This window comes from Anomalospiza imberbis, chromosome 19 (assembly GCF_031753505.1).
Source record: "Anomalospiza imberbis isolate Cuckoo-Finch-1a 21T00152 chromosome 19, ASM3175350v1, whole genome shotgun sequence".
In the NCBI taxonomy this organism is placed as follows: Eukaryota; Metazoa; Chordata; class Aves; order Passeriformes; family Viduidae; genus Anomalospiza; species Anomalospiza imberbis.
The window spans coordinates 9,018,169-9,033,501 of NC_089699.1; the positions used below are offsets into that span (position 1 = coordinate 9,018,169).

General features: G+C 49.3%; 1 protein-coding gene across 21 annotated transcripts in view; it reads left to right on the forward strand.

Annotated features, from left to right (window-relative positions):
* Nucleotides 1–15,333, forward strand: part of CACNA1G (calcium voltage-gated channel subunit alpha1 G) — a 143,662-nt gene that overhangs the window by 50,035 nt on the left and 78,294 nt on the right. For all 21 annotated transcript variants that reach the window (XM_068209573.1, XM_068209590.1, XM_068209591.1 and 18 more), the window contains exons 4-10: nucleotides 5,480–5,577; nucleotides 7,559–7,718; nucleotides 9,508–9,799; nucleotides 10,283–10,375; nucleotides 11,978–12,788; nucleotides 12,876–12,920; nucleotides 14,279–14,643. In XM_068209573.1, the coding sequence (XP_068065674.1) occupies nucleotides 5,480–5,577; nucleotides 7,559–7,718; nucleotides 9,508–9,799; nucleotides 10,283–10,375; nucleotides 11,978–12,788; nucleotides 12,876–12,920; nucleotides 14,279–14,643 (1,864 nt within the window). The remainder of the gene's footprint in view (nucleotides 1–5,479; nucleotides 5,578–7,558; nucleotides 7,719–9,507; nucleotides 9,800–10,282; nucleotides 10,376–11,977; nucleotides 12,789–12,875; nucleotides 12,921–14,278; nucleotides 14,644–15,333) is intronic.

Below are 15,333 nucleotides of genomic sequence, written 5' to 3' on the forward strand. Positions count from 1 at the left end.
ATCCCGTGTTTGAGCTGTGTGGGTCTGTGGTTACTCCAGGCTCAGTCAGTTGTTTGGCCAAGACAGAAGAGCCCTGTTTGTGCTTTGCTCATTGTAATAGTAACAAGCTTCTTCAAAGACTTTGTAGGAAAGTTAAACACTTCTGGAATATTTTGCTTACGACTGAAGAGGAGCTGGGGCTGGTGGTGGTTGGCAGGCTGCTTAATTCAGGAACAGACACCACTTCTTTCTCTCTTTGTTTCCTGAACATTTCTAATGTTTGTTATGATATTTTTTCTCTCTCTGTGGAAGGCTGTGAGTTAAACAGTGAGCTCCACTGAAGCCTTCATAAACAACCTTAAGGATGTCTTTCTCCTTCCTGGCTTTGAGCATTGAATTTCAGGGATGAAATAGGCTGCAGGAAGCCCTGTTGTGTTCATAGGAGAGAAAGGGATGACACAGCCCCCACTCCATCCCTGCTCCATCTAAATCTGGATGGGGTCTGAAAAGCTCTTTAGCTCAGAAATTGGAAGGAGGGCTATGGTGCCAGACGGGTCTCTGCAGGGAGCTGTGATCCCATGGCTGCAGCAGCCAGAGCAAGATTCCTGCTGGGTGCTCTTGGTGAATCTTCCAGCATGTTGCCTTCATCCCACAGCGCCAGATCGCTCCAAAGGCAGGCAGGGCTCCTCTGAAGGGCATTTTAGCTGTACAAGGCTGATCAAGGGGTTATTTCAGCTTCCTGGCTCAGACATGGGAAAGAAAGAGCAGGTGGGGGAGTGCCTACGGGAGCTCCTGCTGCAGCCTCCCACTGCAAAGGCTGATTTTCCCCCGTACATTAGTCTCTTCATCCCTTAAAACCAAAACTAACAGGGAGGCAGGAAAAATGTTTCTTTTTCATTCCCTCTGCCTCTTTTGAGCCGTCTGACCTGCGGAGCAGCACATGAGGACGTGGCAGCAGTAGCCTCTGTGCTGCCTGGGCACCCTGAGCGAGCACCGGGGTGTAATTGCCCATGTAAGAGGCTGATTTGCACACACAATTACCCAATGTGCAGCCACTGCCACAGCCCCTCTGGGCCACAGGGAAAGCTGCACCAAACCTTCTCCCAGGAGCCTGGCCTTCTCCTGGGCTTTCCAGGATGGATATGAGTGTCCTGGAAATTGGGAGCCTCCTCCACAGCCTCACAGTGTCCTGACTAATGCCAAATGAGGTATTTTGTGCTCTGAGCAGAAATGCCAGAACATCAAGCCAATACTCGTCATCATGAACCTCCAGGACTTCGATATCTGGGGCTGAGCTGTGCAATTTAATGTTTTAAGTTACTTTTGGGTGGATAAAGGATAGCCAAGGCCTGGGCACAGGTGAAACCCATGGCTGTGGATGCTCCGTGCTGCCTTCCCACAGCCTTTGGAGCAAAGCATCCTGAACAAGCTGCATCCCTGACTCACAGAAACCTGCTGGGTAAAAGAAAGCCCTCAGCATTCTCCCTCGCAGCTGAGCTGACTCAAATCCACCTGTGAAAAGTCTGGAAGTTTTTTTCAGTTTTAGGACTTTTAAAAAGGTAATTCTTTTGTTTCGTTCAGTTCTTCAGCTGAACTTGCTGCTGCTTCAAAAGCCTCATTAGTCAAGTGTCCTGGCTGGGACACATGGCGCAGCCAGATCCAGCAGGCTGCAGGGTTCATGCTCTCTGTGTGCTATTTTTTTTCTTCTGTTCAGCTTGATTGAAATGAGTATTTTTAAAATTAAGCAACACCCACGAATGCGGTGAGACTCGCAAGGCTCCGAACGCAGCCGCTGAATGAAAGCAGAGCACAGCCAAGCTGGCGAGAGCCGGGGGAAATTTCGTTCCAGCTTTCTGAAGATACACCACATAAATAATTTCCCCTTGTCTTTTCCAGCACCGATGGCTTAATATCACCCACTGATGGCTGTGCTTTGTAGATAAAGGGTGTCTATATGCCCACTTTTGGAAGCTTTTTAACGCTATTAAATAAATCTCAGCCTATCTCTCCTCAGCAGTGCAGGGCTCTGAGTGTGTAGGGGGTGGGCAGCTCTTGGGGGTGGCCCTGCCTGCAGCCACTGCTGCTTTGCCACCGGTTCCTTGTGTGACCTTGGTCACATCCCCTGGTTGTGCAGCACCGTCAGCACCCAGCTGTGAAAAGGGAGAGTTCAAGCTTTCCTTGGAAAGTGCTCTCAGCAGAAACTCTCTGTGTGACTCTGCTGGGTTTTCACATCTACTTCCTGAGCGGGAGTGATCCTGGTGATGGGACCAGAGTCAGAGCTGAGAGCAGGGTGCTTCAGAGATGCAGTGCTGGCTAGGTGTGGGAAGGACTTTGCTGGAATTTCTGTGCTCTGTTAGGGACTCTCTGGATAAGCAGAGCCCCTTGAACCCTTCCTGTGATGCTCTGAGCCTCACTTTTGAAAGCCCTTTGCCTCAGGGTTGCTGCCTAGCATTGCATTCAGGCAATCCTTCCCAGTGCATTGGGTTTTACAGGAGAGAAGCATGCTCCAACTCACTGTTTCCAGGTGGAATAGGAATGAATTTCTCCTGCCTGGTCCATCTTGAACCATCCTTGTTGCCTGTCAGCTGAGCTCTGGGAGTTTTCCTGCTTGGAGAAGCATTTGCCAAAGGTTTGCATCAGCTCCCTCTCTGCCTCCCACTAGCAGCCCGTTGTATGTCTGGCTTTGCAGATGCTCCACTTTTATTCTTAGAAAGTCCTAAATATTTCCTCTTTCCTTCTGAATAACTCCAGTGATCGGGGGTTGCTAATCACCCTGACGAGCTGTGAATCCATCCTATTTAATGCTGAGTTTCTCTCTGAGCCTTTAACTTGGCTGGGCACCAGGTTGGTGGCAGCGGTGCTGACAGGCGCCGTGCCTTCCCCTCTGAGCAGAGATGACATTTGAATTGAAGCTTCATCAGGAGCCTTTTACACTGCAGATTTCCAATGCATAAATGCTATATATGCTGGTAAATGTACCTGTCACCTCACCAGCTGGTGACATCCTGACATTTGCTCTCCCTGAGTATCTTCCCTTGCCAGGGATGTGGATTGATTCTTCCCATGCTTCCCCTTGCCTTGGGAAGTGACCTTAGAGCTGAGGACTGGTGGTGTTCTCACTGGACTTGCTCTTTAGTGACTGAGCTTTGCTGACATTCTTTTCTCTGAGTTCTTTCAAGGCACTTGAGCTGTTGGTTACCACCAAGGTGTGTACCCCATAGTCTGTGTCTGGGGCTGAACTTGGCAGTGCTGGTAAGACCAGGTCTGGTAGCAGTGCCCAGCAGCATAGGCAGGAGACCACCTTCTTGCTCTTGGTCTTGGTGTTCAAGTGTTTGCTTAAGCCTCTGGGTTGTTGTTCGGCTTGTTCCTTTAAATTTTGCATTATAATTGTTCTTTAATATGTTAAATCAAAATGCATTTTACAGCACATCCTTTGCAGCTTACAAGCACTCACATCTCTGGAAGTGCGTCTGGAGCTGTCATTAATCAGAAAATGATTTGTCTTGGTGCATTTAAGCACGTGCTGCTCTGAATTTTGCTTGCAGCCTCTGTTTTAATAATGGATGAAAGAAAAGCTGTATGTTTTATATGGGCTTTTTACCTGAATATTGCCAACTGTACAGAAATCTTTTCGAACAGTGAGTGAAACTTGACAGCAATGAAAGCCAGGGAAGCCACTGCCCCTCTCCTCACCTGAGCCAAAGCTTGCCCAATGCAGGGAGTCCTGTGCACTGAGGAAGGGATTGGTTTTCTACTCCGAGGTCAGGTGGGATTTTGTGAATATGCTGCATTCCTTTCTGCTCAGGGGGCTGAGAACAAATTCATAGCATCCATATATGCATGTCCAACCTCCATCTCCTGGGACTGTCCCATTGCTGTGGGGGTCAGCTAAGCAGAGAGGAATATGTTGAGGTTATTTTAAACTTAGATATGGTTTGATCATCATCATTCTCATTAGAGCATATCAGGTAAAGCCTCACTGCATTGAACATGGAGTTGTTTATGTGGGGGTTGGAAGGGGAGCCTTCTCAACTCTGGGGCACCCCTCTCCTGGTGGGGGCCAGAAGGGAGGAGAGTGGGTTTGGCTGATCACAGCAAGAACAGAAGCCTCCAGTGTGCTGCAGCCACGGCAAACGTAACACAGCATGGATAGATCCTGCGGGATTTCCAGCAGGGAGGAAAGGGACAGCACTGATGCCTTGGTGCAAGGAGCGACCAAAACCTCCTCCAGAAACTTGACGCCTAATCAGGTGAGATTAATTCAGACCAGGGCAAGCATGGAGAAAGGTTGTGACTGAGAAGCAGAGAGCCTGTCTGTGAGATGGGACTGGAAGAACTTGATTTGTTTGACTTTTCAAAATCAAGGCTGACAGGAGATGTGCTTTGTCCTCCTGTAAATACATGGGTGAGTAAACATCAGGGACAAATAACAGCTAGAGAACCTACTTTAAAGACAGTGCTGCCATAAGAACAAATGGATATGAGCTTGTCCTGAATAAATTCAGGCTGGGAGTTAGGCTTCTAGCCATTAGAGTTGGAGGGAGGGAACCACCCAGCTTGTTTGGAGATGGAATTTTTGGAAGAGATTAATATGCTGTGGTTGCCTGTGGTAGTGGGAGCCCGACTGTCCGGGGAGCCTCAAGGTTGTCTTTCTTACCTTTGCTTGGCTCTGCCTCTTCAAGAATATTCTGGGCAGAGCTCTTGGATCTTCCCACAGCAAAGTCCTGGAGGTGTTGTGACTGATGACTCTGTTGGGCTTGAGCAAAGGTGAGAATGTGAGGTGCTGGGGCACCCTAGGGACTTGCAGCCATCCAGGTGCATCCTTAGACTAAGTCCTGTGAAGGTTGCTCCTCTATGTCCTGAGCTGGGGAATAACCCTGACAGACAGTGGGAGCACTGGGAGGTTCCTAGGTCCATCTTGGCCCCATTTTTTATCTGCAAGTGTCACCAGTTTTGGTCCCACCTGCCCAAGGGTGTCCGCTGAGCAGAGACAGCAGAGGTCAGTGCCCTGTGCTGATCATCTCCTGTGGCCCACAGAGGGGTCTGCACCAGGAGATGTTCTTCCTTTCAGGACTGTGGTGGTGCTCAGCACAACAAACTCAGATTCAGATTACAGTACCTGTAAAATTGATAGATTTTACAGATTACAGTACCTGTAAAATTGATAAAAGCAGGGCCATGCCTGGAAATTTCCTCTCTGAAGTGTGCAGGGACTTTCAGAAGCTTCTGCCTGGCCCTGTGCAAAAACCAAACCAGAAGAGAGAGAGAGAGAGATCTGTGGCTGTGTGAGCTGGTGTATCACATTCCCCCTCATTGACTTTATCCTGACATGCAAACAAGCCTTAATTAATTCCTCTGGCAAACTTTCCTGATGGGAGAGATGCAGTAACAAGTCCCTCTGTGAGTGGTTGGCATTTAATGTTTGCTTTATAATGTTTGATAATCTAACATTTCTCCACTGGATCCATGACACTCCTCCTTGGTTTTGTGTCTTTCTCAGGATGCTGGAGTATTCCCTGGACCTGCAGAATGTCAGCTTCTCAGCCGTCCGCACTGTTCGAGTCCTGCGGCCACTCAGGGCCATTAACAGGGTCCCCAGTAAGTCAGATTTTTATTCCTCACTGGTGGGGCCAGCTGTCTGGATCCACGCCCCAAAGATGAGAGGGCAAACCCAGATGCTTTCATCTTACATCACAGCTCAAACGTTTGCCCAAGCCGGGCAGTGCTGAGTCCTACCACCACTGTCTGGGTTCCTTTTGACACCTGTAGCATCAGAGATGAGTCAATAAGTTATCCAGGACTGTCTTCAGACACCTGCCTTTCTCATCTGGAGAGGGTCTGAGGAGGCTGCTAAAGGGCTGCAGGTGATAGGGATTGAGTGAGCCAACAGCTTTTGCCAGGCAGTACAGGCAGTGGGGTCTGAGCTATGCTGCTCCCACCCTCCCTGGAATACTCTGTCCTTCCCTGGAGAAATTGCAGTGAGGAAGTCTTGTTGTGCCTGAAGATAGCCCCCTGGGAGGTGCTGAAGACCCCAGAGCTGGTCCTTACAGCCCAAACCCCCAGCATCTCCAAAGCAGACCTGGGTGGGATGGGCAGTGGCTCTTCAGTCCGGCATATCAGGTCATGGACAAGGGTCTCAGCCCTGCTTTAAGCAGCAGTGGGTGGCATTGCCTGCTGCTGCATGGCAGCCCAGCCCCACATGGCACTGGCCGTCACAAACCCTCCCACTGCCCCATGCTGGGCAAATCCCAGTGCTCCACTGAGCACGGTCCCTCTTAGATGCTGTATGGATCAGGTATGTTAAGTATAAGTACAACTGCACTAGAAGGATCCGTTTCCTGGTCCAACATTCCTGGTCATCAAGTCCAGTACTGTTTTAGCCAAATTAAATCCAAGTCTGCACTCCCCTGTCAGAACTGGCCCAATGCATTGATGAGAACTAATCAGCTTCAGTTCTCTATGCTGATGCTGGAAGTGCCTGGGATCTATTAATTTTCCTGCTCCTGACTCTTGAACTTAATCTGGCTGTGCTGCTGATGTTTCAATCATTATAGAAGCTTCAGAATCCTGTTTGCAGTGTTTTGTTGTTTTTTGTTTTTTTTTTTTTTTATCCCCACTGCTGAACTGGTGGACAGCTGAATTTATCCACCGCTGTCTAACTGGGGATGTAATTCACTTAATGTGTTTTGAAATCCTGGGTAATTTATCTTGTCTTGTCTGCAATGTAGTTACAATGGGCTAGAAATGCAAGGTAGGAAAAATAAAAAATGAGCTTTGTTTGATGATCAATGCAATAACCACAGAAAGTAGATAATTAGGAGTTGATGCAAGGTGGTTGTTCCCAGTAAAGGTGTAGAAGAAAAACCCTGAGAGAGGAGGTGACAGCATCAGGATAAGAGAAAAAAGTCTTCCTGTAGCATCAAAGTAAAGGGTGCAACAGTAAAGCTTTCTTTAGATAAAAGTCAATATAAGCAAGTGAGAGAGTGCAGAACATGGGGAAAGAAAGAGAGTGAGAGATGAGCGGAATATTACACAGATGTCAGATGAAATAAATTTTTTGTGTGTAAATGTCAAGTTGAAGTCACCATCAATTTGTCCTTGTTACAGAACTGGCTGTTCCTGAACTTGTGAGAATTAACTGCCAGAGAGAGTCCTGTATTTTAAGGAAGAGACAGCATTTAGGGTAAATGAGAGGAAATAGGGAGGGAAGGGAATTTTGAAATATTCTGATTGGAGAAAGAAATACAACTGAGGAATGGAGAACATCAGAATTGAATCTGAGGGAAGAAAGGAAACATATTTGTTAGAAAACTTTGGAGAAGAGGACTTGAGGAGCAGGGAAGATAGGTCTGGTGTCCAGGAGCAAGGCATGAATGAAAGGGGCTGTTCCAGGGGCTTTGGGGGGAAGCTAAAGGGGATGGGAAGCTGTGACTGTTCACAAACCACATGTGGGTGATGAGAATAGGAGGAAAAGAATAGAAGGAAATATAGGTGTAAAAGTATCAATGGAAAGAAAAAGGTCAGGAGGACATAGCTGGAGCAAGAAAATTCAACATAAACTTTTTCCCCTTTGCCTCAGGTATGCGCATCCTGGTGACACTGCTTTTGGACACGCTGCCCATGCTGGGGAACGTCCTCCTCCTCTGCTTCTTTGTCTTCTTCATCTTCGGCATTGTGGGAGTCCAGCTGTGGGCAGGTTTGCTCAGGAACCGCTGCTTCCTCCCTGAGAACTTCAGCATGTGAGTCTGTGTGGGCAGCACCAGTGTCTCCCCAGCTTGAGGGAGGCTGTCCCTCCAGGATCTCCTCTGTAAAAAAGCCCTTCTCTTCTGTAAATGCTCCCTGCTCCTAAATGCCACCATCACTCCTGCTTGGGCACACACAGCGGGTACAGAGCGAGCTGTGACAATTTGCCATTTGCATTTGCAGGCTGTCCTTAAATCTCAGCTGGCACTTGGGAACTTCTCTGATTGCTAAAAGCCTCCAAAAAAACCTTTGAGATTGGGAGTTCAGGCTTTCTAAATTCAGCATATCATTAATGTGTGATCTCTTCTGTGTGGAGACGCCCAGGTCTGAATCCCCTCCAGCGGCTGGTGGTGTTTATTCCCACAACTTTTGTAGTCCCACCTAAACCTCAGGAAAAGCTAATGGAACTACTGTGCATTTTTGATGCTAGATAATTTTCAGCCTCAGAGCAAGAGACAGTCCCTCTCCCAATGTTAATTTTTACAGATCCCTGAATTTTAAGGCCAAAAGAATGGTTGTTATCAGTTTTCTGGCCTGATGTAGCACTCTTTGGACAGTGGTTGAAATACCTAGTATCCGACAGCCTCTTTCAAGGTTTCCATGCCTGTTCTACCTACCTGTTTTTTTTCCACCACCTCCATCCCATCAAATGCTTGGAGAAAGGCAGATGACTGCAAACCCTTGATGGCTCTGCCAAGTTCTGCCACGCTGGTTACCTTTCAGTGGATTGCTGACTCCCAGGGTGGATCTGGCTGGATTCACACCTGGAGGAGGAATCCTAGGAGCCCAAAGCCTCTTTTCTGTACACAGTAGGACCATGTTGCTGCTGCTGCTGCTGCTGTGGACAGGCTGGCATGAGGCATCTTCCAACCTCTCCCACCCACCTCCTAATCAACTCCCACCCCTCTTGCAGGTCATGCCCTCGAAGGGTGGCTGGAAGTGTCATGTCCCTGTTAAGTAAATGTCAGCAGAGCAGGGGGACAGCCTCACCACCAAGTAAATCCAATAGAGCCACAGGTTTGGGTGCTGTTTAATTGAGCCAGAATTCCAGTGGTTTAGATAGGCTTTGAAGGGTAATACAGGAAATTCTGCAGGAATTAACCAGGCTGAACTAGGCTTAAAAATATCTTTGCAAGCTTTAGTGGGAGTCCTGGCAGCATTAAGGAGATAGTGTGTGCAGAGCAAGGAGCCAGTTTCTGACTGGCCATGGGTTGTTTCATCTCCCTGAAGAGTATTTTTGCCTGGTTTGCTGTGGTAAGGCCACCCTCAGAGGGAATGTAGAGTTTACCTGTGGGCTGAACTGACATGGTGAAATGCAGATGAAGTCCCTGTCTCTGATATTCCCAAGGAATCTTGGGAGGTCCTTGTACATAGAGTCTCCCTAAATGATTCTCAGCATCTCCAGAAGGACAGGACATACAGGAGCTTAAACTGACTGATTTCCATCTTACTGCAGCAAAGACATTTCAGAGAAGCCCTGTCACTCTGAATCCTTCTCTTAGTCTCCTAAAGTCAAAGCCAGAGTGCTTCCAGAGGGAGTAACTTTTAATAATGCCATCAAAGGGATTGCCAAGGGGCTGAGTGCACTGCCTCAGTTTCTCAAAACCCAGTTAAGGACATCAGCTCACCCTGTGGGGCTGCAGTAAGTCCAAGGGGATTCCTTCTGTAAAAAATAGCTTTAAGATCCAGAAAAGCAGATGTCAGACTTCTATGCTGTTACAGCTGTCTCTTTGTCAGATTGCTTGCAATCCGTGTGCAAACCCCAGCCTTGCTGGACTCTTTCAGCCCCTACACGGTGGATTTGGAGCGGTACTACCAGACAGAGAACGAAGATGAAAATCCCTTCATCTGCTCCCAGCCCCGGGAGAATGGGATGCGCTTCTGTCGGAGTATCCCAACACGGAGGGAGGAGGGTCTGGAGTGCACTCTGGATTATTATTCCTACAATGACACCACCAACACGTCTTGTGTGAACTGGAACCAGTACTACACCAACTGCTCTGCTGGGGAGCACAACCCCTTCAAGGGAGCCATCAACTTTGATAACATTGGCTATGCCTGGATTGCGATATTTCAGGTGAGCCCTGTCTGCCAATCGTCACGAGGTGGGCAAACAGCAGGTCCTGCCCCCAAAATGTTCCCAGGGGCTGTGTAATTGCACTCCTGGGGGCTGTTTCGCACTAGTGAGCACCTACATAGTAGTGCACAGATGCTCAAAGTGTTAGGGATACAATATGATGCTTGTTTTGAGAATGGACAAAACCCTGTGGGTGTGCAGTCTGACAATGTTGGTGTGGGCCACAACCTAGAGACTGCTCTTCTTTCTGCAAAATGCACTAGTGGTCCTTAAGTCCAGCTGGAAAGGGGCTAGATTCAGCCTGGGCAGCTGATAACATGGCTGTTGGCATTGGGAGGAGCAGGAGTTGGTTCCTCAGCATCTTGTACTGCACCAAGACCTACTATGGGGTGTCAGACATGACCCAGCCAGAAGAAACATTGCCTGTGCACTTTGTTGTAACTGAGCCTTCAGGAGTTTGTTTTCCCTTCCTGTCTCCATCAGGTCATCACGCTGGAAGGCTGGGTGGACATCATGTACTTTGTCATGGATGCACACTCCTTCTACAACTTCATCTACTTCATCCTCCTGATCATTGTGAGTGGCCTTAGGGGAGCAGGGGGGATTTCTCCTGGCATTTGGAGAGAGCAGAGTGGAGTCACCCAGAGGAACAGGGCAGAGGATATAGTGAATATAAAAGCTGAAGCAGCAGCTTCTCTCCTGCTGGGAGAAATGCAGCTTCTCTGTGGAATTGTGCTGCAGCTGCACTTAGCTACAAACATGAGGAAGGAAAGAGATGTGCTCAAGTGGTGGTAGATACACTTCCGTTGTTGCTGCTGTTTCTACTACTTCTCTCTTTGTGCTCCAAGCTTCTCTCTCTTGCTTGCCACCTTGAATTTAATTTTTAAAGTAGGCAAATTTCACATGATCACTTTTTGAGTGCCAGAAAGGGAAGAGGCTGCCCAAAAATTCCCCCACATTGAAGAACCCATCTGGCTGGGTCCTTGGTGCCGTGGGGATGTTATGGGAAAACAGTCCCAAACTTCAGAGAGCACGTTGAGAAAGGAGGGAAGAGATTACTGCCCACAGCCCACCCACATTTCACAGCATCATCTGAGACCACCCACAAAGGAGCCAACAAAGAGTTTCTGTGGGGTGGGCTCCATGATGGGCTTCATCTATGCAAGCAGAATTGTCTACAGTGACTGGCTGAGCTCGTTGTCTAGACTCCCTTTATCATCAAGTGGGAAAAATAGGTGCTTTAAGGGGGTGATTCATCTCCTCTGAAGGTAGACATCCAAAATAAATTAGATGCATTGCAGACTTGATGCGCCTATTTCTCTCTTGACTCTAAAGGATCATTAGGTGTCTCACTCAGATGTAGCTAAGTGAGATGAGTCCTTTTCTTGCTACACAATTGGTCTAAGTCCAGAAAAATAGCTGCACGTTGTCAGTTAGGTCATTGTGGGGATTTCTGCTCTCATCAAACCAGGACTCAAACCCTGACGAGAAAGTAGACAGTTGTTTAGTCCATGATGCTGTTTTTTTCTGTTAGCTTCCCCAAGAGAGAAACAACCCCTTGCTCTCAGCCTCCCCAAGATGACGAAGAGGAAGAGCAAGCATTACTTTTCCAGATGCTGTGCGAGTCACATTAGCAGTGTGTGATAGCCCATTAGCATGTCAGTAATTCCCTGTGACCCAGACTGGGCTCTGCAGAAGGCAGAACCTCATGAAACCCTGGCTGGAAAGAAAATCTCCAAGCTGTGGGTACAGGCTGCTGATGCCCTTGCATAACAGTCACCCGCAAATCCCATTAGCAGGGGAAAGGGATCTGCTTGCAAGCTGCCCACACACTGGCAGAAAAACACTCCTATCAGGAAGGCACAGTGCATTCATCGTAATGTCACTAATTGTGATAATTACAACTGCTGTCTGTGGAGAGAGAAAAACACGATCTTAAAAGAGCAAGAGATTTTTGTCAAAATAATCTTCCCTCATCTTTGATCTCTGACGTCCTCCATGGAGGACTGGTGTGGGGGTCCCTGGGGCAGGAGCTTGGGGGGTGAGTCAGCCCAGCCAGTGGTCCCTGCTGGGTGACACAGGGGGTGGGGCTGGCTGGGGTTTGCCACTCTTTGTCCCTGGCAGATCTGTAGGGTGCCACGGCTACACTGAGGTGGCTGATGTCCCCTGTCCCCTTAGGTGGGCTCCTTCTTCATGATCAATCTGTGCCTGGTGGTGATAGCAACGCAGTTCTCTGAGACGAAGCAGCGCGAGAGCCAGCTGATGAAGGAGCAGCGTGTGCGGTACCTGTCCAACGCCAGCACCCTTGCCAGTTTCTCAGAGCCAGGAAGCTGCTACGATGAGCTCCTCAAGTACCTGGTTTACATTGCCCGGAAAGGCAGCAAGCAGCTAGTGAAGGCCTACAGGGCAGCAGGCGTGAGGATCGGCTTCCTCAGCAGCCCCACGAGCAAGGCGAGGGCCGAGCGTCACGCCAGGAAGCGCCAGAGTAGGAAGAGATCCTCCGTGCACCACCTCATCCACCACCACCATCATCACCACCACCACTACCACCTAGGCAACGGGAACCTGCGAGCGCCTCGTGCCAGCCCAGAGATCAGCGATGTAGAGACCAGCTCACTCCACAATGGGACCAACCGGCTGATGCTCCCTCCCTCAGCGCCCAATTCCCTGGGGGCCCCCAGTGCCTCTCCCAGCAACACTGAGTCCGTGCACAGCATCTACCACGCCGACTGTCACTTTGAGCCGGTGCGCTGCCGGTCATCCCTGACACAGCCAAGCCTCGGCTTGCCAAGCCCGGAAGGCATCCCCAAGAACATAGTGGGCAGCAAGGTGTACCCCACAGTGCACTCCAGCACCTCCCATGAGATGTTGAAAGAGAAGAACGTTGGGGAGGCGGCGGTGGGTGCTGGGAGCAGCACCTTGACGAGCCTCAACATCCCGCCCGGTCCGTACAGCACCATGCACAAGCTGCTGGAGACACAGAGCACAGGTGAGCTGGGGTTGGATCTGCATCTGGGGCAGCTTCACAGAAATACAATTTTTGTCCTAATTTTTTTCTCTCCCTGAATTTTTGCAGGGTTCTTCTCAGTCCATGTCACAGAGAAAGGCGATGGCTTTCCAGGTGAGTTGAATAGGAATTTTACATCCTACCTAATACCTCTTATAGCCAAATTTAGGAGGGAGGTTTCAACTTCCCAGACTTCATATCTACAACAATCCAAGGAATATGAGGGTTTTCAGTGAATCCATTTTCTTTGCAATCTTGTAGATTAGACGGGTACAAGAGAGCTGGAGAGGGACTTTGACAAGGACATGTAGTGACAGGAAGGAGGGAATGGCTTTAAACTTTGCAGAGGGTGGGTTTAGATTAAATGTTAGAACAAAATTCCATTATTTCCCTCCACTCCTAAACCATTTACAGGGAGCTCTTTCCAAATCCTGTACTCCCAAAATCAGCTAGAGCTTGCAGATGGACACCTTCCAGATCTGGGTCCTATCACACCTGAGTACTGTGTAGCTCTGCTCCCGTGGGACACAAGGCTCAGGGAGACTGAGTGTCTGCTTTGTGTGAGTGCTCGAGGGCAATCACAGATGCTGAGTATTATAAATCTGTGACTTGCTCAGGAAGTCTGTAAGAGTCAGACACTGAATGCATCTTTCTTGGATCAGGGATTTCATATCTTCATTTCAAGATGCTCTTTTCCCCTCCACATCCTGAAGTTTGGGACTTCAGGCCAGTCTAGTCGAAACACTCCCAGCCTCCAAGAAGTGTTTCTGGCCAAGCTTTCCCAGGCAGTCAGTGTTTTTTTCACCCCACTGCAATGGCACTGACCTTTCCAACCAGGAGCTGTGCAGGGAAGAGACCAAATCCTGTCCCCAGCCCAGCGTTGCCCAGAGACTGACCACACAGAACTGGGCTCTGAGTTGGTTTAGCACAGGGTTTGCACTCTCACTGCTGGGTGCTGCCATGCAGGAGTCAGGTGCATGCATTGCCTTTCTCCTCTCAGCCAGCTGGTGGGAATTTTGGGGAATATCCTGCTGGTATTTCACCCAGGATACATCTTGCAGCTGCCACTGAGGCCAACGTGTGGAGAGGGAAGCTAGTGGTTTTGGAGCATCAGCAGAGGGAAAATGAAAGAAGGCTGCTAACAGTCCTCCCAATAATTACAGCTGGGAGCCTGCCAGGACCGGGGGAACCGATTGCTTCCTCCTTCCTGTAATGGCTAGAGATGTAATGAGGTGTGCTCAGGGTCCACGGCTGGGGTGGTATCTTTCTGGGGGCAACAAAGAGAGCTTCATAAACAGAGAGAAAGCACTTGGAGAGCCAAGATTTTAACCCAGCAGAAGCCCTTTTCCCATTAGGAAATGCCTGTCATGTCAGAGGCAAAGGCTTGGTGCTAACAGGGAGTGGGGGTTGCTTCCTGCATCCCCCAGTCCCAGCTGACGAGCTGCCCTTTCCCTGCTCTGCTGACATTTCAGGTGCCTGCCAAAGCTCTTGCAAGATCTCCAGCCCCTGCACCAAGCTGGATGGTGGCTCCTGCACCTCTGAGAGCTGCCCTTACTGCCTCACGGCGCTGGCGGGCGAGGCCGAGCTGTCGGACAATGAGACGGCCGACTCAGACAGTGAGGGGGTCTATGAGTTCACACAGGATGCCCACTACAGTGACCAGCGGGACCCACAAAGGGGCAGAGCCCGGGCCAGGAGAGCCCACCTGGTGCTGGCCTTCTGGCATGTGGTGTGTGAGACTTTCCAGAAGATCGTGGACAGCAAATATTTTGGTCGTGGGATCATGGTGGCCATTCTAATTAACACACTCAGCATGGGGATCGAGTACCACGAGCAGGTGAGTGCTGTCCTGGCAGCTCCTGCTGCAGAGGAGTTGTAGGTGGGGGTTATGAGTGTGAATCCAGCTGCTGGTGGGACAGTTTGGGTTGAGAGGCATTAGAATGCTCTGGGAAGAGTCCCAAAATGGATTAAGGCAGGCTTTTTCCTCTGAGCCTGCTTCCAGGTTGCAGCAATCACCTTGACTGGTAACTGGTTATGTGAGCTCCTGCATCCTAGCCCTACCAGGGATGGTCAGCACCATGCTGAGACCACTGGCCCCTGGGCAGCATCAGGTGGTGCTGGGCTCCATGGTGAGGGGACCTGTGAGTTTGTGGGCCCCACGTTGGGCAACTCCCTGAGGGCTCCCCTGGCAGGGGGAAACCCTCTTGAAGCAGTTCTTTGTTAGGAAAAGCAGACACACAGGACTTTTTCGGTCTTCCGGTTCTTGTTTTATTGTTATCTTATCATGACTTCAGCACACTGTCTGCACTCAGACCTTACATGCATGAAAACAGCACAAAATGGCTAACAAACTCGTGTTGCAAGGTGTTTTTAAGTCTAATCTAAAACTAAACTACCCAATTAAGGAGTGTCACCTAGATTATTTTCCCTTCCTAACCCAATAACTGACCCCTAAAGGTCCGCAATGCAGATTTTTCTGCCCAATTACAGGATACCACCCAAACCCAAGAAGAAGAAGGAAGAAGAA